Consider the following 24,051-nt stretch of genomic DNA (forward strand, 5'->3'; position numbering starts at 1 on the left):
CTATGACAGAATAAGTATCTTTGGTAAAACACAGGATTCTGTGGTTAAGTGAAAAATACACACAAATGCTGGAGAAACTCAGCAGGTCAATCAGTGCCTTTATGTAGCAAAGGTAAAGATACATCACCAATGAGTATCTTTTGTCAATTTAAGTGAAGATCTTTCATTGAACTTGACAAAGGATAGAGCTATTCAGTCACAGACCTGGGATTTTCAACCCGAAATGCCAACTTGGTTCTCTTTGTGCAGATCCTGTCTAACCTGAATGTTTGCAAATTTTTGTTCAGATTCCTGTCTTTTGGGTTTCAAAGACCTTTGGGTCTCTTCCCTGTCCTTATGCTTAAGCCTAAATTTGTTTCTCTCCAATTAGATATGTTAGCAAAAGGTAAAGAAAAAGCAGCAGTCATGCACTGTCTAGTGATGCAGCTACATTATTTATAATGACAATTATCCGGAGTGGTGAATTGCTTTGAAAGAATGGGGATAGACAAGGAGATGAAGGAACATTAGAACCATAATCTTTCTCTCCCCCCCCACCTCCACTAATGAGCCATCCATTGTTCATTATTGGGACTCTGGCCATTCTTAACCTTACTTAATATATACCGTACTCTGGACTGGATCCATGGGTAAACTACAGTATTAACACCAGTACAAACCAGCTGGTGTTTGGGTATAAAACCAGTCCCAGAATTCTGGGACACGGAGTATATATGCTTTTTGGAAGTCCCTGAAAACCGGGACACAGAGTCCAAAGGATTACATTTCCTCCATAAATCAAGAAGAATTATTTTAGTACATTCATAAGGGATGTGAATGTCACTAGAGAGAGCAACATGCTCCCGAACTGAGAAATTAATTAAATGCATCTAGAATAACATATAGGACACACCAGGTGAGTACAACAAATGTCCATAATTGAAAGATATTAATGGACTATTTAGCTTTTTTACAATAATCTGGTATTTTCACAGTTACATTTTTACTTCAGATTCATTTAATAACTGGAGTGCAAACTACCACCTGTTGAGGTAAGGAAGAAACTATTACCTCTAGGTATCTGGATACCAGGACAGTAATGTAACGACTAAAATGCTGTACTTTATGAAAGCAAAAATTCTGAGGAAGAAAGTGTTTTAAGTATTTCTGTTAAGTTGGATCTTTTGTCAATAGAGTGGTAGATACAAGAAGTCAGGGTTCACTCTGATTGATGGGAAAATGTATGCAGCAGTTTATAAACTGCTTCTGGCAGAACCACATTTGCCTTCATATCAACAACTATTACTTGGACTATTAACAAAGAGAACTGTCCCATGCTGTTTCGAAGGGCTACTGTCAAACAACATTTGATCCCAAGACAGAAAAAAAGATATGAGAGCAGATTACTGAAAATAAGGTCAAAAGCATATTTTTTTAAGGACAGTCTTAAAGAAAGATATCAATATAGAGAATGGGAAAGATTTAGGAAGCATGTTCCAAAAATTAAGACCTGATCAACTGAAACAATAGTTGGCAGCGCAGGAGCAAATAATTTCAAAGACGAATTAAACATGCAGAATTGGAGGAGTCCAAATTTCTGGTTTCATCAATCTGAAACATTGGCTCAGTTTCTCTCTCCACAGATGCAGCCTGACTGCTAGGTAATTCCAGAATTTTCTGGTTTTATTTTAGATTTCCAGCAATCTGCAGTTTTCTTAGTTATTGATAGGCGGTAGCCACTTTGCTGAGGCATTATAGATTGTCCTCCACTCATTAACTAATACCATGCATAACCCAACCTTTGGCTGTGGCACCGAGTATGGAAAGAAATATGGAGAAAATTGATGAGGACAGTTATATCTATTGAATAGTGACAGCCAGACTTCTTAAACAAAATAACAGCATGATTCAAAAGACATCATTACCTGGTACTATCAGCAATTTAAATCTTTTTGATTTCTTCAATTTTCCATCTTTTATAGCAGTGCACACATAATACCCATTAAAATTCGTCTTCAGATTTGCGATACTTATCCCTGTGTAGATGTCACCTGTATAAGATAGGTCTTTGGGCATGGTGGCTCCTTTACTTTTCTCCAACTTGAATTCTTTAATGGTAGGAGATGTCACTCGACAAGGTATAACAGCATCAGCTCCTTCATATCCACTAACTAACATCTGCGGCAATGTTGGGCTTAGAAACAAATTCTTGGAGTCTTTAAAAAAAGAAAATGGAAAAGTTGAAACAAAAATATTTTCAGGCCCACAGATACTTAAATCATAATGTCTCCACATTTTGATTTCATTAAGGCATAGTATCATACAGCACAGAAACAGACCTTTCAGCTGAGCATATTCATACACCCTATTGAAACTACCTACATTGATCCAACTGAACTGCAACAGATCAACAGCCATTATGACAGTGGCCATCTACACCAGGATTGTCAGTTAACAATGTGCAGAATTCTATGAAATTTTACTTTGTTTCTGATAATGGAACTGAGTGATGATAATTTCATGAATAATTCAACTGAAAGGAAAAGTTACAGAAAACATATAATCTTGAGATCTTGGCTGCGGAAAGTTTCAATTTTGCACAGATGCTCCCAAGATGTGGCATTTCATATCACAAAATGTTCTAATACACTGCTCATTATCATAGGGACATATAAATATCCTGTTTTGATTCCACAGACCTCGAGTGTGAAGCCACACAGACTTCTAGAGTTGTGAAAAGTAGCAATTAACTAGTCACTGATCCTGAATGGTCACAGATGGATGGCTTTTGAACTGCACTGGACGGTGACTGGAAGCAAGTTTCCAGACCAGTTCGGCATCAGGAAATCTGCTTCAGGAAGAGTTTTAAAAAAAACAAGACAGTAAGGCTTATTTTTGAAGAAGAAAATGGCAACACAACAGACTGCTTAATGCTGGAATCTGGAACAAAAAACAAGAACTCAGTGGGTTGAGCAGCATCTGTTGAGGGGAAAGGAATTATTAATATTTTGGTTCAAGACCATGCATCTGTATTCATCAGTATCAGGATTGATGGACAGATCTTCCATACTCATTGATTTCAGGGTCCTGACTATTGTTATCTTTTCCCCTTTATCTGTATTACCTATTCATTTCCCTTTTTACTTTGCATCATTTTTCCTTTTGCTACATCTTATTCAGGAAACTATGATTCCTTTTTTTCCCCAATGAGGGAGAAACAAGAAACCACCATTGCAACATGAAACAGTTCTACATGAAGGCCCGAACTATAAAAAATATACAATGTCCAGACGATTCTTTCAAGCATAGTTTACCAGATTCAGGACAGAGGAAAGATGGCTTCATTAGTGCGTTAGGAACCTTTTGAATGAATTCCCTCAAGGCTTATGAAGGTGCAATCATCTACCATATTCAAGGTTGTGATTGGGAAATTATTGGTCACTAAGGAAATCCAAGGATTTACTAACATGGAAAATCTGCGATGATCTTATTGAATGGTGAAATAGGTTCAAGGAACATTATGGACAACACCTTATCCTTTAGCACTTAGTCCCAACTGTTTTTATTCAAACATTTGCACAAATGGTAGATTTCTTCGCTCAGAATATTGTTCTGCTAAAACAATGCAGTAATTTAATAACACACCACAAAACAAGCAGAAAGAAGATCTGACGAAGCCAGTATTTTTTTTACAGATACTGTTTGACTGGCTAAGTTCCTCCTTCATTTTTTAATTTCTGTATCAGGCAGGAACAAAAAAGTTTATTGAATTGGTTTCCAGTGCATAAGCCTCCTCGGCAATATGAAAAAATAAAATGATGCAACATAAAATTTATGATAATTGCACCAGAAGTTATCTCGTCTCTCGTCTCTCGTTTCAAAGCCAATCATCTCTAAAAACAGATGACTAACACTCAAAGAAACTTAACAGGTAACAAGCCACAAACAGAAACATGTTAAGTGTTGGTTTCTGAATCAAGGCCATTTTCTTAAAATATCCAAACAATATGTTTCACTAAAATTGATTTCATGACTTTTCTGATTGATTTCAAATGTATACAATGAATAAAACTTCCCTGTCATATATGGAATTTAAATGCCTGGTCATGAAATAATTGTGCTGTAAGGACAATTTTCAAAACACATAATTTAAGCTGCATAATGTGCCCATTAAATGTTCTGCAAAAAAAAATTAAATTGTTCAATTGAATATAGGGATTTTCAAAAAGGAACAATTTATACATGGGAATTTTAATTATTTTATATATTTAATTTTCTTTGAAATTCACAAGCCCAAATGTCTCTTCACGTTCTAATTTGCCATTTTCAACTTTAGGACTTTCTAAACCCGTCTCCCCCATCCAAGTATTTAAAATCAGGAAGAATTTCCTTCCTTATTTCTAGTAACTGAAGAGGTAGTTACCAGAGGCAAACAGATTTAAGCTGAATGGCCAAAGAAACAGAGAAAAGAATTTTTAAAATATCAGATTTGCTGGATGGGATGGTGGATACAGATTCAGCTACAGTTTTCTTGTGGGAATAGTATAATATTTAAGGGAGAAAAATTTGTAAAGGTAAGAAGGAAAAAGGAACAGCAGTACTATTGTGACATTCTGTATGCTTCATCTCTCCCTTGTATGAATAAAGCTATCTGTTTTAACCATGTTCTTCAAGTCCTTCAGTCTCACCACATTCCATGTAAAATGTTCCGATGGTATTTTAAAATCTATCGGTATTTCTTTTGTTCTTGTACTTAAATCAAACCCTAATTTTCCACATTCCAACTTCCCCTTTCAACATTGTAAATACACGTCATTCCTTTTCAATCCTTCCTGGTATTTCATCTTCCCGTTTCTGGTATCAATCTCATTCTTTTTTTTCCTCTTTCAGTCTGCTTATTGAGTTTTATAGAACAAGCAGACATTGTGTAGAGAACACAAGGTTGACAAATATGAAGAAAATAAGTACATATCCAAATATAAAACAAATAGCAATATACCCCATCCCCATAAAATGTTGTCGGAATGACAAAAATGAAAAAAAGAACAAAGAAAAGAACTCTAACCCACTACTGAAAAAGCCTGGGAGGTTTTGACATAAAATTAAAGGTCGTACAGTTCTGCTGGATCTATAAAACAATTACTAATTGAAGGGAAAACCACATACATAAATAAATGCATTCAATGATCAAGACAAACCGATTTAATGAGCATGAAAATAGTCCATAAAATGACTCCAAATTTTATGAAAATTAGAGTTAGCGTACAATGCAAAATACCTGATCTTTTCTAAATTAAGGCTCGACATGTCATGACATAACCACTGAGTACTAGTGGGTGGAACAGGATCCTTCCATCTAAGTAGGATAGCTCTACATACCATAAGAATTGTAAATACATGACTTGAAAATCAGATGACTAAAATAGCTCATTAATATCATTTAACACTCCAAACACAGCCATTAAAGGATTAGGTTCAAGATTAACACGTAATATTATTGACAAAACACAAAAAATATCCCTCCATTAAGGTTCAAGAACTCAATAAGACCAGCTTCCCCATCGTTACATCTGTCACATCGGGAATTTAGATCAGGAAATATACAGTATAATTTATCTTTAGACATGCAAGTCTGATGTACAATCTTGAACTGAATAAGAGTGTCTAGCACATACTGAGGAAGTGTTAATTAATTTAAGAATCAAATCCCAAATTTTATCTGAAATATAAAACTATAGGCATTCTCCTGTGCTCTTTTAATCTTATCGAAGGAAGCCTGATGCAATTTTGAAAGCATATCCTCTTTCTTCTTAAAATATTTTATTTGAATTTAATTTAAAAAATCTATACACATAATAATCTAGTGAATGGCCTAACTTATATCATATATATTATGTACATAAATTTTAAGTCAAAAATATAGCCATAATTTGTTTCAATCTCTTTAACCTGTACTTCAACATCCTTTATATAACTGTCACACCAGTGAGCACAAAATACTCTAAATGTGTTCCAACCAAATGAAGTACACAAAAATGTCAGAGAAATTCAGCAAGTCACGAAGCATCCTTTGAAAGTACAGACTAGCAGGTGATAGGTGATACAGGTGTGAGGGAGAAGAGGCAAAAGGAGCTGAAAGGTGATAGGGAAGGGATCAGATTCCTGAGAAATAATAGCTTTGATAGGAAAAGGAAGAGAAAGAGGCTGGGGAGTTGGAGGAAGGGAGGTAGCAGGATGAAGTAAATTTGTAAGGAGATTGCATATATGTGTAATATATGTGGGTTTCAGGGTTTGAGTTACAGGGAAAGGTTGAGCAGGCTGGGACTTTTTTCCCTGGAGCATAGAAGATTGAGGGGTGATTTGATAGAGGTATTTAAGGGGGACAAATAGAGTCAATGTGGACAGGCTGTTTCCATTGAAAGGGGTGGGATTTGAACAAGAGCATATGCATTGAAATTGAAGGGGGGAATGTTTAAGGGAAACTTAAGGGAGGTGGGAGTGTGGAATGAGGTTCCAGCCAAAGTGGTAGATGCGGGCACAATTTTAATATTTAAGGAAAAGTTGGATAGGTATATGGATGAGGGAGGTGTGAAGGGTTATTGGCCAGGTCAATGGGACTGGTTGGTAGAAGGTGCTTGGCATGGACTAGAGGGCCAAACTGGCCAGTTTCTGTGCTGTAATTGTTATATGGTTATATATTATTTTACATTCAAGGAAATAGTCTTGCTTTACCAAAATATGCCACACACAAACTTGCCATTGTTTTCCTGTAATTTGAAACAGAGTTCTATATAAAGAGCTTTAAAACCCAATTTGGTATTAACTACAAGCATTAACACCTTGCTCCAATTTCTATTCTTACATAATTAGTAAATGAAATCAGATTATTCTGCAAGACCAGAGTGTGTATGCAAAAAAATAATTAAATAACTGTTTTATTTGACCCCACTGATTCCATTATCACTCCCAAACAATCTGCACAGTATTTGTCTGTATTTCTCCCAAGGCCAATTCGATGTACAAATTTTCCATTTCATTCTCAGGGGCAAGGCTTTTCATAGCAAATGGTGAGTTTCCAGGAAAAGGAAGGGCAGTACAAGCACCATCCAAAAAAATGTTGATAGGAGGCCAAGCCTAGTCCTTAGGTCTCACCAGCTCGCAACACCAAGTAAACATGTTTTACGTTTCTGACATTCAGCCCACCATATCTGCACCAAACATGATGTCAAATTTGACTAAATCACTTCTGCCTGCACATGATTCATTCTCCTCTATTCCCTGCATTCCATAAGTCACGCGCATGCACGCACACGTACACGAGGCATTTCAACTCACATTTCCATAGCATTGCATGAAATGTGAGTTTAAATTGTAGTAGCTTGACCAATATGTTATGAATTTTATGCTAATATTCTGCACCTTGGCCATTCGCATGTTAAACCTTGACTAAACCACTGATGGATTTTGAAGCTTTCCAAAACTTTTCAACATTTTTACAATTATTATGACCATTCCTTTCAATTGGTCATCATCCCATTAAACATGATACCCACAACTTGCTCTCTTTTGCCGGCTACATCAGGACCTGATTTTTCAAAAAAGGATGAATAATTTGAAAAAAGAACAATTATTTCCATAAATAAAAAAGATCAGTTCTCCCAAGGATTGGGATTAATGCACGAGTCCATCTGAGATAACAACAAAGCTGTTACCAATTTCCTTCATTCATATTGGCAGATTGAAATCAAGCCGGTGAAGCCTGAAGCATGTTAATTATTTAACTTTCAGAAATCACTTAACAATAGAACATTTTATTTTTTATTTTCTTCCTTATTTACCTTCCACAAACATGTAAAGAGATCGGTTCTCTGAAGAAATGGGATTAATGCATGTGTATTGGCCAGTATGTTTTGGTTCCGCTGACATGATCTTGACTGCATTGTGAACAATATTCCTTTTGGCACTTGTTGGAGTTACCCATTGTACTTCAGACCAGTCTGTACATTCAAGATTAATGTGATCGCCCTTCTTCCTGATCAAAGTGTCATTCTTCTGATGAATCAAAGATATAGTCACACCTACAAAGAAACACAAGAATAATTTAACACAATGACAATATTTTATCTGTTTTAGTAATATTTTACATTGATGGATAGATACATATAGACATTCATAGTAAAGTAACCTCTTCCCATATAAAACTATATTTGGATTTGACTTCATGTGCAATGTGTTGTTGAAACTCACATTAAGTGAATGTCGCAGATTAATGTTTTGTTTTTCTATGTAATATTTAGTTTGCAATTCATTCTGTGAGTCTCACCGCTATATATTTTGGCATCATCACAGCTATCAGAATAGAATAATTGCTAAGCTTGAGCTATTTGTTCTCTTGTTTGAAAATGCCCACAGGAAATTTCAGGCTAAAACAGACTTTGAAAAATTGTTGTGCACAGAACTTTCATAATAAATTGCATATTACGTTTATATAAACCAATGAAAAAAAGCAAACTCTGATCTTAAACTGTTTTAGCCTGAAATTTCCTGTGGGCATTTTCAAACAAGAGAACAAATAGCTCAAGCTTAGCAATTATTCTATTCTGATAGCTGTGATGAAAGAAGCCTGACTTTGAGTGGGAATCAGCACTTTGGATTGATGGTATATATATATATCTATAGTGCAAGTTCAGACAGCAGCACTGGTGGAAAAGAGCCTCAGCAAGACTAGTGAAGCTGAGAGATGAATTGAAGGTAGGTTGGGAAATAGTTTTCTTGGTAGTCTGGTGCAGGGGGGGCTCAGTGCATCTTTGAGTTGGCAGAGGCAGCATTCCTGTTCTTGCCGGGTTGAAGGCAGAGCAAAAAAAATTACAGTAAGGAGGGTTTAACTTGGCCTGGATCCCTGTTGCCACAAAAGTCTATCAAAAACCATACGGACTATTGTGATGCCAACAGTTAACATGGCAAGCATGGCCCAATCAGGCCATTACAATTCAACATCATCACATGAATTCACTCTCCTCTGGGGTAAGGGTGAGGGATGAAAATGGTGGGACATGATGGGGTTGCAGAGCTAACTTTACCTCTGCCCATCATTTATGTCACTCCTTCCAAATGAGTGCAAGGACAGGGTTAAAAATTGCCATCTAATTTACTTGCCCAATTGAGCTGTTATGAATATTACAAGGCCTTTGGATTGGTTAGATTTCTATATTAGTATTAACATAAAATTTTACTTGGACTTTAAATGTTTATGCAATTTATCCATATTTACCATGGCTCTTTCAACTAATTAGTCAAATCCATGCAGATATTCAACCCAAAACAGTTTTTATTGATCTGAGTTTGGTTAATCCAGTTAATGTATAATCCACCACCAATTAAGATCCCTGCTTTCCCAGCTAGGTGAAGCACTTCAGAGCCACAAGATATTAGACATAAAAATTGTTTGAGCACACGTCTAGACTGATGGTTTGATAAGACTGGTGGATTTTCCAAGGTGAAGCTTACACTTATCAGAGCAGGGTGCTGATAGCAGGGATACAATCCTTGATTAAAGATGTTTAAAGTCCCAGCCAGACAAAATTGCCAGAACTGTGCCTCCAAAGAATATGTTTCTGAGACCTATATCATGCTATTTTTTTTGTTAGAATTAATTGCGTGATTTCAATTTGTATGTATATTTACACTTTTGAGAATTGGCATACATCACCACTCTTGTTAAAACTACACAGATAACATATCACTGAAGAGAGCTGATAGTAAATCAGCAGATCATTTAGAACTCATGAATGTAAAACAAAATCCTCTTGATCTTTAACCTGTACTGACCATATTTTTTTTGATTTCCTTAATACATTAAAATTTAGACAATTGAAATTAACAAAAAATTCTTTTGTTTTTAATTAAAAATTATTTTCACCCGTTATTTCTTCAGAGCATTAACTGCTGCTTATGTCAGTGTGCAGTAGGCAGTCACAAAATGTACACTGTCACAAAAATTGCCCAATAAGCATGTTGCTTGTGAGCTTAGTTCCAGACACAGCCTGCAAACTGGAAGTTACTGCTTTAACTTATGTGATTTTTCTGTTTTGAATTTTCTCCCTGCTTTCTAGAAGTGGCCGTTTACACAGGAATGATCAAACCTCCAAATATCCATCTCACACTGTAAGTTTAGACAGTTGTCCATTGTTTACGGAATGCCTGCAGCTCAGTTTAGGCTGCAGGCATTCTGGGAAATTTACTAGAGGTCTAGAAGGTAAAATGTCAGAATGGGAATGGCACCCTCATTCCGTCCGACCTTTTTACACAAACATGCTTTCCGGGAAAATGGCAATAATTTCCTGGAATGCAGTGGGTGTGCAAAAAGCTGGAGGTCTTGACCTGAAATGCTGACTCATGGATGCTTCCTGACCTGCTCATTTTCATTTACCTACTTAAGTTTCTTTCTGTCAGAAGGTGGGCAGATCACCAAGCACCAACCCACCTACCTCTGATTACTCAGTTGCTAATGAGGCGTTCCTTGAAACAACTTTGGGAGTTTAGAATCTCTGAGTCTTTGTATCATTGGGTAGCTCCTCTACCTGAGATCCAGACTCCACAACAGTTTTCAGAGCTCCTGGACTGCTAAAGGGTGAAACTATAAACTTTTCCAGTTTCTATTTTCTGTACGTGTGTGTACAGGGAAATTTACAGGAAGGGACAAAACTATAAAGTCTACTATGAAGTATACTTAGTGGAGGGAGCAATGGATTGAAGTGATGGCAGCAAACGTAGAGCAGAGAAAAATGATCAAACCATAATATTTATGATTCAAGACTCCTTAAGATAATAAGACAAAGGAGCAGAATTAGAACATTCAGCCTATCGAGTCTACTCCACCATTTCTATCATGACTAATGAATTTTTCCTCTCGATCCCATTCCCCTGATGGCCTTACTAATCAAGAATTTATCAACCTCCACTTAAATATGGCCAATGGTTTGGCTTCAACACCATCTGTGACGACGGATCCTACAAATTCACCACCTGACGAAATCTTTCCTTATCTTTGTCTGAAGGACATCCTTTTATTCTGAGGTTGTGCCTCTAGTCTTAAGTTTCTCCCATTCTCCCACTCCATTTATTACCAACATAAAATATACAAAAATCTTTCTTTTTTTTGCCCTATAAAGGCACACAAAAATATGCTCTTTTTACAGTAAAAATCCAAAAATCTGAATGCCAGAAATCCAGACCTCTCGAGAATCTGGACTTTTCCACAACTCTCAGCATTGTGTGTGTGTGTGTGTGTGTGTGTGTGTGTGTGTGTGTGTGTGTGTGTGTGTGTGTGTGTGTGTGTGTGTGTGTGTGTGTGTGTGTGTGTGTGTGTGTGTGTGTGCATTGTATGCCTGTAATGAGTGAGTCCATGCTTTGCATAAGCACCACAGAGGTACTGCCTGAGAATCTAGAAAATCCAAAAATCAGGACCAGCCCATTCCTTGAGGAGTCTAGATTTTAGAACTTTTACTGTACAGCCACTATCAAGATAGAAAAGCAAAACTGAGTCACTTTGGAAGCACTGAGTATCCATCAATCCTGCTGCCTCCTCTGATGTCATTGGCACAATGCAATAACACCACCGGAGGCCCAGGTTCCAGCACTATCTGTAAGGAGTTTGTGTGGTCTCCCCATGACTTGCATGTGTTTCCTCTGGGTCCTCTAGATTCCTCACATCCTCAGAAATGAACTGTGTTGATTGGTTTGTGCTATAACCATGCATACTTATTATCCACTTAACTTATTTCTGGGTAGAGCTCACCAATCACTGAGCCGCCTACCTTCTGACTACTTAATTGCTACTGACATGTTACTTGCACTTGTAGACACTTGTAAGTGGTCATAAAGAATTATTTTCTCTCTGCTAATTTTCATTATTGATTTATTAGTATTGTGGAAAAAGGTTTCTTAATCTCTTTTTATTATCCCATCTCTATAATAAATTCTGATCAGATTTCAAGTTGCTTCAATTAAAATTTGTTTTTAATAAATAAAAGTCAATTGAGCATCAAAAACATTAGACAGATAATGGAAACTTAGTGTTACACAGCATTTATCCTTAAATACTGTAGAACCTTTCTGGTGTAAGGTTTTGTGAAAATGCTTCAAAAACGCCAAAGGTGAACTCTAAACCATTTGTCTTCAATTCATGGTGGTCTGCAATTTATCACTTGTCAACAATGGGCTATGTTATTTGTTGACTGTGCACAATTAGATTATCAACAGGATCCAACAGAAAATAGGATTTTCCCCCCAAAAGTAGAAAGCTCATTGGGAAAATATTTTAAGAAACATTATGAAAAATAGCAGTGGTGGCTATGGAGAGAACACATTGAGAATGGTGTTTCTTTAAAGTATAATGGCTCAAATGAGCAGTTTATTAGGTTGGAAGAACAACAATACAAAGCTATGTCTCAAGCTTGCTGCGGTGAAACGAGATTTACTGGTGGTGTGCTATACTGATGGCTGACTCTGCCTCCCAGCTCCGCCCTTATCTACCCATATATAACCCTAGTTTCCCACCTAAATCCTAAGCCCCTCTGAAGACCCTAACCTCAGTTATAAGCAAATAAAAGCGTATGTTCTCCCTCCAGTTGTGAGAGATTTTATTCACACTACAATTTTATTAGCTTATTCCCTAAATGATGGAAGCGCTACTCGAGCCAGGTATGCTGTGTAGCACGTCGAATGACTCAAAGACTTGTAGATTCAAACCAAGGTTTTATTACCAAAAGACTGGAGCATAGTACATTGAGGTTGACCAGTCCAGACTGACCTGGATCTGGTTAGGTGCAGCTCCTTATGACCTAGCCAGTAAGTGTGGCTATGGCTCTCAGCCAATCATTAACACGATATAAAAATATATACAGAGATGATAGGATCCCATACTATCACATGGTGCTGATAGACCCTCCGTCCCCGACACAGCTGAGAAGTTCATATACTGGCTAGACTGTTTCCAGGCCTTCCTGAACGTGACCAGAGACGTCTTCCACACCAATGAACTCAGGAGGTCCGCACTCGTTTCGAGGGTAGGAACGAAAGGGTATGCAGTCATCAGGAACTGCACTACATATGACGCTGCCATTGAGGCATTGAAGGCATGGTACCTGAAGTCACAAAATGAGGTCCTAGCGAGGCACCAACTCACTCTACGTCGACAAAGGCCAGGAGAGACCATCAATGACAACCTGTTAGATCTGTGGACGCTTGCCAAGAATTGCAGGTATGAAGCAGCTATGGACCGACTTCATGAAGAAGAACAGATCCAGGACACTCTAGTCACAGGGGTCCGCTCAAGGTACATGAGGCAGAGACTGCTCAAGTCGGTTAAGAAGGACCATGCCAAATCATTGGAACAGGCCAAGCTCAAGAACGACAACCTCGAAGCCAGCAAGCTCACTCACCCAGGTGACCCCTTCCAAGGACCGACTGCTCCCACTACTGCAGTTCCACTGGTTGCCACTTCCTGTGCTAATGAGTACTTTTTCTGTGGCAAGAGCCAGCGTCCCTGATTGCGTTGCCCGGCTAAAGACTCAATGTGTTCCAGGTGTGGCAAGAAAGGACATTGGGCAAGGGTTTGCCGCACGAAGGGAAGCCCGGGAAGTCCGCAGCCTGCACCGCTCTCAGATCCAACTCCAGCCCCAAGCCGTTCTGCCCAGAATTCACCTGAACCAACTTGCTGTGCTACACGCTGACGGAGGGTGGCACTGAGGAAATGGCATGAAAAGGCTCGGTGGCCTTCTTGCCATGACTCAAATTCAAATTTGACAGCATCATCGTCAGAGGAAGAAGGAGGGCGACCATCTTGCCGTGCCATGAGGTCGACACAATCTTACCCATGGGCAACCCAGTATAGTAGGGACCACTCGAGTGAGGAGTATGGAGTCTCCCAGGTCCTAGTCTCGATGGTTCTAGATCAGGACAGACCTCACCAGCTCAGCAACTCCATAGTGACTGTGAAGGAAAACAGACATTCCACCAAATGCCTAATTGACACAGGCTCTGCAACGATGGGCTGCAGATTCTGAGGAACTGGAGGACTGGAGCAGACCACAAGAGGTCTGGAAGATCACGCACCATCTGAGAGGGAGAAGGAGAGGAGACAACCCACAGGGATGATGATCACAGCAGTAAGGGGGCTCTGCAGCTGAGGGACAAGTGCAAGTGGTGGGATGCTGGCGACTCGAGGCGAGAAACCCATGGAAGCTGTGGGTTGCTGGAGACTGGTGTTGGGAGACTCATGCCGGGCTGCGGACTGCTGGAGACTGGCTCGAGCTGGCTGGAGGGGTTCCAGGTATTTGAACCAGGATGCAAGGAGCTGCCGATGGCGCTGAAGAGTTCCTAATCGTGTCAGATGTTTGGATCTGGAGCTCGGGTTACCAATGGTTTGGATTTGACTCTGTAGCTGCAGAGGCCATGGAAACATTGGAGGCAAATCTATGTGACTCTATGGGGACTCTCTTGCTTCTCTCTCTCTGACTGACTTCAAGAACTGTAAGAGGTGCTTAGGCAATTCCTGCCAGTGGCGAATCTGTTTACCTTGCAGCAGGCAAAAAGGGATTTCATGTAATACAACACTGTTTTATTACTATGACAATAAATTGAATCTTGAATCTTGAAATACATAAAACAGAGAAAATAAATGACAAGTATTTTCCAGGAAGAAAATAGCTTTCTTTCACTAGCATGTTTCACACAATCAGTAGAATGTGATTTTGCTATTCTGAGCTTTGGTTAGGTTAGGTGACTGCTTCCAAGACCTACTGACTTGAAGGTCATTCAAAACTAAAGTAAATAACTAAAATCATCTTGGTTGCAACATCCAAATGTATAACCCAACAATTGTTATAGTCATTGCTGCACCCAATCTTAGCAGGAGTATGTAAAAAATAGTCACTGGCTGCCCTAAAGGCAAATGTAGCCAACATTGTATGGAATCAAACCAGGAACATTCAGCTGAAAGCCACTGATTCAATCTTTCACGTCATTAAACTGTGATAAACTGCTGAATGGAGCTAAATATTCTGGAATGCTATCCCACCTTTTTATCTTATCAAAAGAACACAGTTATTTCACTTTGTTTCCTTATCTAAGATCCAAGACATAACACCAGTCACTATTTATTCAACTCTTGATCTAATTCCATTCTTGAATACCATCCTGGAAGTTTTATTCAAACTTTCAATTTGGAAAAAAATCCACTATCTTTATCATTCCTGATGGATACTTCTGATTAGTATTGTTAAAACAAAACCAGAAACCTTATCTACGACATAACTACCAAACAGATTCATTTTGATTCCTATCTTATTTGAAAAGGTAATGATACAAAGGAATTGAATTACATTTGCCTTAAATTAAAGCAGCCCAATTCTTTTTTTAAAAATTTGCAATAATGGTTATAATCAGAAACTACTGGAATATCATGCTGGAGCTTATGATTCCATGCAGCTGACAGATGAAGAATGAGATACCACAAATACAATATTAAAAAAAGAGTTTTAAAAATGAAGAGAAGAAAATATAAATCTCACAGTTATAAGGCTGTGGAATTTGTCTCCAAGATTAGTGGCAGAGACAAAAGTTGATCAACACTGAAGATTAGATGAGTGGAGAAAGGAAAATGTTTGAAGCGACAAATGTAATTAAAGGCAAATGTAATTTCAGTTATCCAGTCCCATTAAACATACCTGTGAACTGATTAGGTGGAACAGTCTGTTTTACATGTCATACTTTTGTATATACTTCAATAAAAATCCTCTTCTAATTAACTCTGAAACTAAAACTATGGAATAATGGCTCACTCATTTAAAGCATTTGCACATAATCGACAAGACTATCACCTCCTTCCCCCTTGCTCAGAATAGCACATTGCCCAAGAGACAGCTGCATTGGAGTGGAGACATTTGCCCACTTCTTCACAGATTGGATTTGCAGAGGGTCACAAGAAGGATGCAAGGGTTCTTGTCACAGTTCATCTTCAGCTGCTGCATAAGAGAAGCTTAATTGATTTATGTACTGGTCCGGGGGAAACACCTCCAGTGCTGCTGGAAGAATATCAACCTGGTGATAGATGCTCTTTAGTCTGACTCAAGCTTGATGGTCTTCCAGCACAGTGATATCTCAGCCAAGAAATGCTACTGACTGGCACATTCCAAGCTGCAGAAGTATGAACTGATGGATGCACTGAAGGTGCAGCCAATACAAAGGCTTTGTGGGGAAGGACATCAGTCTAGGGTCTTCCTGCTCCTGGGAATTGGGGGCCTGAGACTGATTGGGAAGTTCTTAAGCAACTGAATGGATATCACTCGAGGTGTCTCAATAATGTTAGATATAATATAATGATTCTTCTTTCTTTTTCAATCTTTTTATTGATTTTACGATAAAACATACAATAAACAATGCAAGGAGAGAATAAGGATACATGATTGAAAAGATTATGATATGCAACAATCAGTAAATAATAGTCCTCATCTCCCCATATTCAATCAAAGAGTAGAATACACCCTATAGTAAAAAAAATCCTATTCTAATCTAAAAGAAAAAAAACTGTAAAGCCTTGGATCAGCGTTCATCAAACATAGGAAGCCTGATCTTCACCTTAAAGAGAAACTTAATGTTATTGGGAGGGAACAATAAATTATAAAAAAATGTTAGAAATTATATCATATGAAAATATTCAATGAATGGGCACCAGGTTTCTTCAAATTTAACAGAGGGATCAAATGTAGCACTTCTAATTTTCTCTAAATTCTAACAGGCCATGTTTTGAGAAAACCATTGAACTAAAGTAGGCAGAGTGGGGTCCTTTTATTTAAGAAAAATTGTTCTCCTAGCCATCAGGGTGGTAAAAGCTACCATCCGATGAGCAGAAGCTGAACAACGACCTACATCAGCTCCTAAAACTCCAAAAAGAACAGTTAAGGGAGTTGATTTTAAATCATTTGCAAGAATTACTGAAAAAGTACCGAAGATATCTTTAAAATATCTTTCCAGAACAGGACAGGACCAAAACATGACAACATACAGAAATTAAATCTACAGACTCAATGGCAATATGAAACTAAGAATATAATAAGATAGCATTATTTTCATGTGTATATATTTTTATTGTGAGTGTAGTTTACTTTTGGGATGAAATCTGCAATTATGTGATTCTATGCAGTGGCGGATTAACTACCACCCAGGCCCAAGGCCCCATGCCCCCCAGCCTGTATTGAATAGAATAAAGTGAAATTATTCCATTTATTGGCCTTTGGGCATGATGCCCTCACATATATTAAATTTATCCACCGGGTATGTGCTGGGAATACACCAGTTGGTGTTTGGTTGGAGGAAGGGAGAAAAATGTCATTAAAAATCAAACAAAATTTTACCTTAAAGAAGCCCTGAATAATTTGAAAAGTCTGTTATTACAAAACAATAAATAAAATCAGATCTAAATAAACAATCTTGATACAAAATAACACAGGAGAAGCAAGAGTCGTTTTTTAAAGAAGTAAACCTCCCATGCATGACTCTGGATAAGCCGAGCTTCGCTGCAGGAGGCAGATCTCAGACTCGTGCACACGTACAAACACGAGCATTGATTGACAGGTAGCACTGGGACCAGCGGAACCCAAATTGATAGATGGGACCGAGACCCTGCTGCTGATTGACAGGTGAATGCGGTACTTGTGTGAGCCTTAATTGAAGGGTGGACCCAGGACTAACACTAGCCCGTATTGACAAGTGGTTACATTGGTGTACCAATGGTTGTGATGAGCCCCTTACCTTCCGGGCCCCTAAGCTTCAGCCTACTCAGCCTAATGGATAATCCACCACTGGTTTATGGTTCTATCATAGTATGTTATGTAATACAATGGTAATTCAACAGGTTACATTGGTAATAACTTTCAAAATTGACACGTTGGGTAAGATACTGTACCTCCTGGGTATGACACTGGTGAGGTAGTTCATTTATAATCTCCATTGAACTTTAAAGCCATAGAACCATTGAATGAAACAGCACAGACAACTGCCCATTTGGCCCTTCAAGTCTGTGCCAACTATTATTCCACTAGTCCCATTGACTTGCTCCCATTCCATAACCCTCCAGACCTCTCCCATACATGTATCTATCCAATTTATTCTTAAAACCTAAGAATTCACCACATCATATGGCAGCTCATTCCATACTCCCACCACTCTCTGGGTGAAGAGTTTCCCCCTAATGTTCCCCCTAAACCTTTCCCCTTCCTGCTTAAAACAATGTCCTCACATCAAGCAATCTCCCCCAATCTAAATGGAAAAAGCCTACTCACATCCATTCTGTCTATACCTCTCATAATCTTGAAAACCTCTATCAAATCTCCGCTCATTTTTCATCACTCCAATGAATAAAGTCCTAACCTCTAATTCAATTCCTGAAGACCTGGTAACATCCGAGTAAATCTTCTCTGCACTCTTTCAATCTTATTGATATCCTTCCTGTAGTTAGGCAACCAGAACTGCACACAATATCCAAATTTGGCCTCATCAATATCTTAAACAACTTCAATATTACATCCCAACTCCTACACTCAATACAATAAAGGCCAAGATGCCAAAAGCTTTCTTTACAACCCTATCTACCTGTGATGCCACCTTCAGGAAACAATGTATCTGTATTCCCAGATCTCTCTGCTCCTCCACACTCCTCAGTACCCTATCATTTACTGTGAATATCCTACCTTGGTTTTCCCTTCCAAACTGCATCACCTCACACTCGTCTCCAATAAACTTCATCTGCCATTTTTTGGCCCTTTCTCCCAGTTGGTCCAGATCCCTCTGCAAGCTTTGAAATCTTTCTCGCTGAACACAATGCCCTCAACTTTTGTGTCATCAGCAAACTTCCTGATCCAATTTGCTACATTATCATCAAGATCATAGAAATAGACAACAAACAACAATGGTCCCAACACAGATCCCTGAGGCACACTATTAGTCACAGACCTCCATTCCAAGAAGCACCCATCCACTCTCTATTTTCTCCCACACAGCCAATTTCGAATCCAGTTTACAACCTCTCCATTGATACCTAATATCTTAACCTTCTAAACTAACCTCCCATGTGGAACTTTGTCAAAGGTCTTACTAAAGTCCATGTAGACAACATCCAGTCTTTCCTTCATCTACCTTCTTGATAACCTCCTCGAAAAAATCTACAAGATTTGTTAAACATGACCTACCACACACAAAGCCACGTTGACTGTCCTTAATCATCCAATGGCTGTCTAAATATCTATGCATCCTAACTCTCCGAACTTCTTCCAGTAATTTACCTACTACTGACATCAGGCTCACTGGCCTATAATTATCAGGAGATCCCATAACAAGACTGTAGTGGAGTGTTGCAATGCACAGAAAATAAACACATCTCTAGTATCTTTAGGAATGTTTTGAGAAACATCGACTCCATAGATGCTGTCTGGCGCATTAGGCTCCTCCAGATTCTCCTTGCTTACTTAAGCTGTTGAGGTATGTTGTGAAGAATGCTTCTTAGGCTCATATAATTACAATTCGTTTCTGCTTAGAAAATTAACAATATTCTTGTTTTTCTCAGCCATAGAATATTCAAAATTCTATGGAAGTTCTATCAAGGACATGATGTACTTTTTGCTTTACACTTTAATCAACTTTTCATTCAAGAGAACTGAACTACTAATGAATCCAGTGCACACAGAGTTGAAAACAGCTCAGATGCTGTACTGTATCCATTTCATCAAGAGCTTCACCAAATAGAAGGATTTACCCTGACTTTGTTGAAATTGTATTCTGCATATGCTTATACTCATCAGTACTTAGATACCAAATCCTTGAAATGCAGAGAGCACCTGATAAATCCATGGATTTGATAAAACCATTGTCTCAGTAAATGAAGCATAGTACTTCATTCTGACAATATTTACTGAACATTCCCTTAACTTGTTTGCTAAGTGTAAAAGGTCCTATCATTCTATGGCTCCTTATATGAAGATATGCATGAACCAGAATTTCTACCATCAACCATTTTGATGATCAAGCCCTGAAATGTTCACATCAATAAAACCACTATACCCTTCTCAAAACAACATATTCTCCCTCAGTGTACAAATTCAAAATAACTGCAAATCTTCAGACATTCCCCACATATCCAATTGGAATTGTCTAAAGTTAGGAAGAACTTGACCTCCTGTAACCATTGAGTATGAGTAGATGGAGTGCTGTCTTTCCATTTCATTAAAATTTCCCATCTAGCTATCAATGAGGTAAAAGCTAAAATTCACTAGTTCTTCTTGAGAAAAAAACACATAGAGCAATTAAGGGGCATGGTTCTAATTTGACCTTAAAAATGATTGATAAAGTTTGGAAATACAGCACTCCATCTACTCATATTCAATGGTTACAGGAGGTCGTGTCCTTCCTAACTTTAGGAAAAAAAATATTATTGACATAATATTAAAGATGTAAAGGTGGATTTTTTAATAAAATATGGGGCCCATTCATGGATTATTACCATAATTTAAAGAATTAGGGTGTTTGGATGGTCCTGGCCAGCATTGTCTGGTTTCCAAATGTCATCCTTCTTTTCCTTTGTACATTAATTATGCAAGTTTAGAGGGAGGGATTTGATTAAGAGGAGGGGCTTTTCTTTTTTTCCTCAGTTTTTTTAATTTTTTCCCTGAAATGTTTTGAAAATGGGTTTGATTGAGAAGTGCACACACAATTTATATTATATATGATTATTTGAGAGGTACAAATTATCTGTCTTTTCTTATATTTCATATGTGTGTATGTTTTTTTATTAAACTCAATAAGGATATTTTAAAAAGGAATTGTCTAATTCCAACATCAAATCTATATTGTTCACAAATAATCTCTGTCTTAATTCTTGCCTGTGATTTCAGAACATCAACATTCCACCTCTCTAATTCTCTCTTTAAAGAATTCCATCCTCAAATTTATTCTGGCAACATCCTAGCCTCTATTAATACTATAGGATTTAGGAATGGAATTAATCCATTCCTGCCCTACACTTCAAATCATGACTGATTTATTCTTCCTCTCAACCTCATTCTCCTGCCTATAGACATCACTTTCCTTATGCTAATGTATCCATATTTCAGCGTATCATCTTCCAAAGTATGAGCTATGACATCCCAAATTTCAATCTTTTCAGTCCAACAAATGTAATTCTGTGGCTATTACTTTATGTAATTTTAATTCATTGATAAAATGGATAAACATTTTGCATAATTTTGCATTATGGCCTTCCCTAGTACTGACTCAACATGCAAGTTAACCTTAAGGGAATCCTGCACTAGGCTTCTGTCCCTTTGGACCTCCATTTTCTGAATTATTCCTCAATTTAAAAAATAGTCAACTTCTTTATTGACCTATCATTTCCAATTTTCCAGTCCTCTGAAACCATTCCCAACTCCAATGAGACTCTAGCTCTGAGTTATAATTTTCCCTTGCTTGGCAAGTCTACAGTAGTTCCTGTTTACCTTGTAAAGCAAAACTCATCCTGAATCCACAACTTCTAATGCCACTTCTTTATTTTTCTGCTTTCATGATCCTCTGAATCTGGGAACATGAATCAAACCCTTTCATGGCTGGTGAAAAAGTGCAGAATATTTTCTGTATTACTTCTGCAATTCAAGGAGGAAAATACCATATATTAGAGACACACGACAGATAAACTGGCCCAACAGGACCATAGCAACCATGTTGAATTCACTTACACAGATCCCACACAAATCCAATTTTACTCTTGTGACATTCCCATCAACACCCACCAGTATCTATATTCACTGACACTAGAGGTCATTTGTAGAAGCCAATTAACCTGCCAATCTGCATATCTGTATAGGAAGAATCAAGAGCACGCAGAGGAAACCCATGTAGTCTGAGGAAGATCATGCAAACTCCACAAAGGCTTCACAGGTCAAGACTGAACCTGAGAAGCAACAGCTGTCATAAGTGTATCACTGCACCAGCCACACTAATATAAATTATTTACAGAGAATGAAGTTGACTCAGGGCATCCTGGATTTGAAAGTGGATCTGGAGATCCCCAATAAGTGAACTTCATTTTTTGAATTCACCCAGGAACAACCAATTGATGGGACTTCTTGATGAGCACAAGGAGAATGTATTTTTTTGAAAGGTGGATGGCAATGATTGAAAATAGCAAATGTTGGTTGATAAAGACCTATCATCCAGGGAATTGTTGCCATAAAATTTGATCACCTGCAAGACCTCTTCACTCCAGTATATCCCTCTCTTTATTGAAACTTTTTTGACTGCTAATTTGATTTCCTGGTGAATATTGTTAATTATTTTCCTCCAATGTTCATCATGGTAAGTTTTACACATTCTACAACTTCTCATTGAAAGAATATCTTCTCACATTCACTTTTCTGTTTCCATTTCTACCCCCAAATTTATGCCTATTTATTACCAATTAACCAGACACTGGTTCAGTGTCCAGTCCATCTCACACAAGTGGTATTTCAAGTACAAGCTGCAAATGTTATGATTTATGAAGGAGTGATAAATTAGAACAATAATTCAACTGATTTAGTTATTGTATGTTAACGATATTCATGTATGCGTAAGTAATTTAAATGCTATATCAGTTATAGGAACATTTATTTAAAGTAAACGCTGAGAAGCTTGAGGAACTCAGTGGGTTAGGCAGCATCCATGCGTAATGCGTAAACATTATCTGTCAACATTTCAGGCCGAGTCACTTTATCAGTTCTCCATAAAGGATCCTGGCCCAAAGTGTAGACTGACCATTTCTACCCTTGGAAGCTTTGTGACCCATTGAGTTCATCCAGCTTCTCATTGTTTGCTTAATTCCAGCATCTGTAGCTGTTAAGGCTTCTGTTTTTTTCTTGATTGGAAAAAAGTTTGTGACCTTTTAATTTTTAAAATGTTGTATTCCCACACAGGTTCCCCTTTACTTTTCTTAGCTCCAGTGAATGGAATCTACTTGAGTGTTTCGGGAGTACACTAGGAACTTTGGTGCTATACAGCATGAATTCAGTGCATGAAATATTTTTCCATCTCCCTACTGCAACCATAAACTAGGCTTATGTAGCCAGATAGTGATGTCAGGTATTCCAGCAGCCTTTACAAGAACCCTCTATTGTGGGAGAAAAAAAAAGGTGAAACCTGAGAACAAAGAAGTACAGTCATTTATCACATCTGGTGAAATAATGAGGTGGGAACAATCCTCTAAACAGATTCAACTCTGCAGACTAACCTTGGACACAACAAAAAAGCAGTGATAGGTGTCTGAGGACTTTCATTTTAATTCTTTCACTGATATGCTGTTTAAACAGTTCTTGAATGAGTGTCAGCTTGAATGAATGGCTTGAATGTCACAAGGGTCCTGAGTCTGCATGAGAACAAAGAAGACTTGAGAAGATAGAGGACATTTATTTTGTAAATAATGAAGGGGCACTTGGATCAGAGCCAGCAAAAACTCTGGAGAGCAGCCATCAAATGGGATTCCAGAATTCACATTTCAGATGAGACTGTGACCCCTGTAGAAGTGAGTCTGTCCTGTTCATCTCACACAAGTGGTATTTTAAGTACAAGCTCCAAATGTTATGATTTATGAAGGAGTGATAAATTAGAACAATAATTCAACTGATTTAGTTATTGTATGTTAACTATATTCATGTATGCGTAAGTAATTTAAATGCTATATCAGTTATAGGAACATTTATTTAAAGTAAACGCTGAGAAGCTTGAGGAACTCAGTGGGTTAGGCAGCATCCATGCGTAATGCGTAAACATTATCTGTCAACATTTCAGGCCGAGTCACTTTATCAAATCTCCATAAAGGATCCTGGCCCGAAGTGTAGACTGACCATTTCTACCCTTGGAAGCTTTGTGACCAATTGAGTTCATCCAGCTTCTCATTGTTTGCTTAATTCCAGCATCTGTAGCTGTTAAGGCTTCTGTTTCTTTTATTGATTTAAAATCTTTTGTTTGGCACACTAGTAGATATCTTACTGA

The 24,051-nt window shown here is 38.0% G+C and overlaps 1 protein-coding gene across 4 annotated transcripts in view; it reads right to left on the reverse strand.

Moving 5' to 3' along the window:
- LOC138757405 (mast/stem cell growth factor receptor Kit-like) overlaps positions 1-24,051 on the reverse strand; it is a 101,032-nt gene that overhangs the window by 73,895 nt on the left and 3,086 nt on the right. For 3 of the 4 annotated variants that reach the window (XM_069924655.1, XM_069924651.1, XM_069924653.1), the window contains exons 2-3: positions 7,818-8,057; positions 1,905-2,195 (exon numbers count right to left, since the gene is read on the reverse strand). In XM_069924655.1, coding sequence (XP_069780756.1) covers positions 1,905-2,195; positions 7,818-8,057 — 531 coding nt within the window. Of the gene's footprint in view, positions 1-1,904; positions 2,196-7,817; positions 8,058-21,524; positions 21,634-24,051 lie in introns of those variants that run through there. The other variant, XM_069924652.1, reaches the window with a different exon arrangement.

This window comes from Narcine bancroftii, chromosome 3 (assembly GCF_036971445.1).
Source record: "Narcine bancroftii isolate sNarBan1 chromosome 3, sNarBan1.hap1, whole genome shotgun sequence".
Lineage (NCBI taxonomy): Eukaryota > Metazoa > Chordata > Chondrichthyes > Torpediniformes > Narcinidae > Narcine > Narcine bancroftii.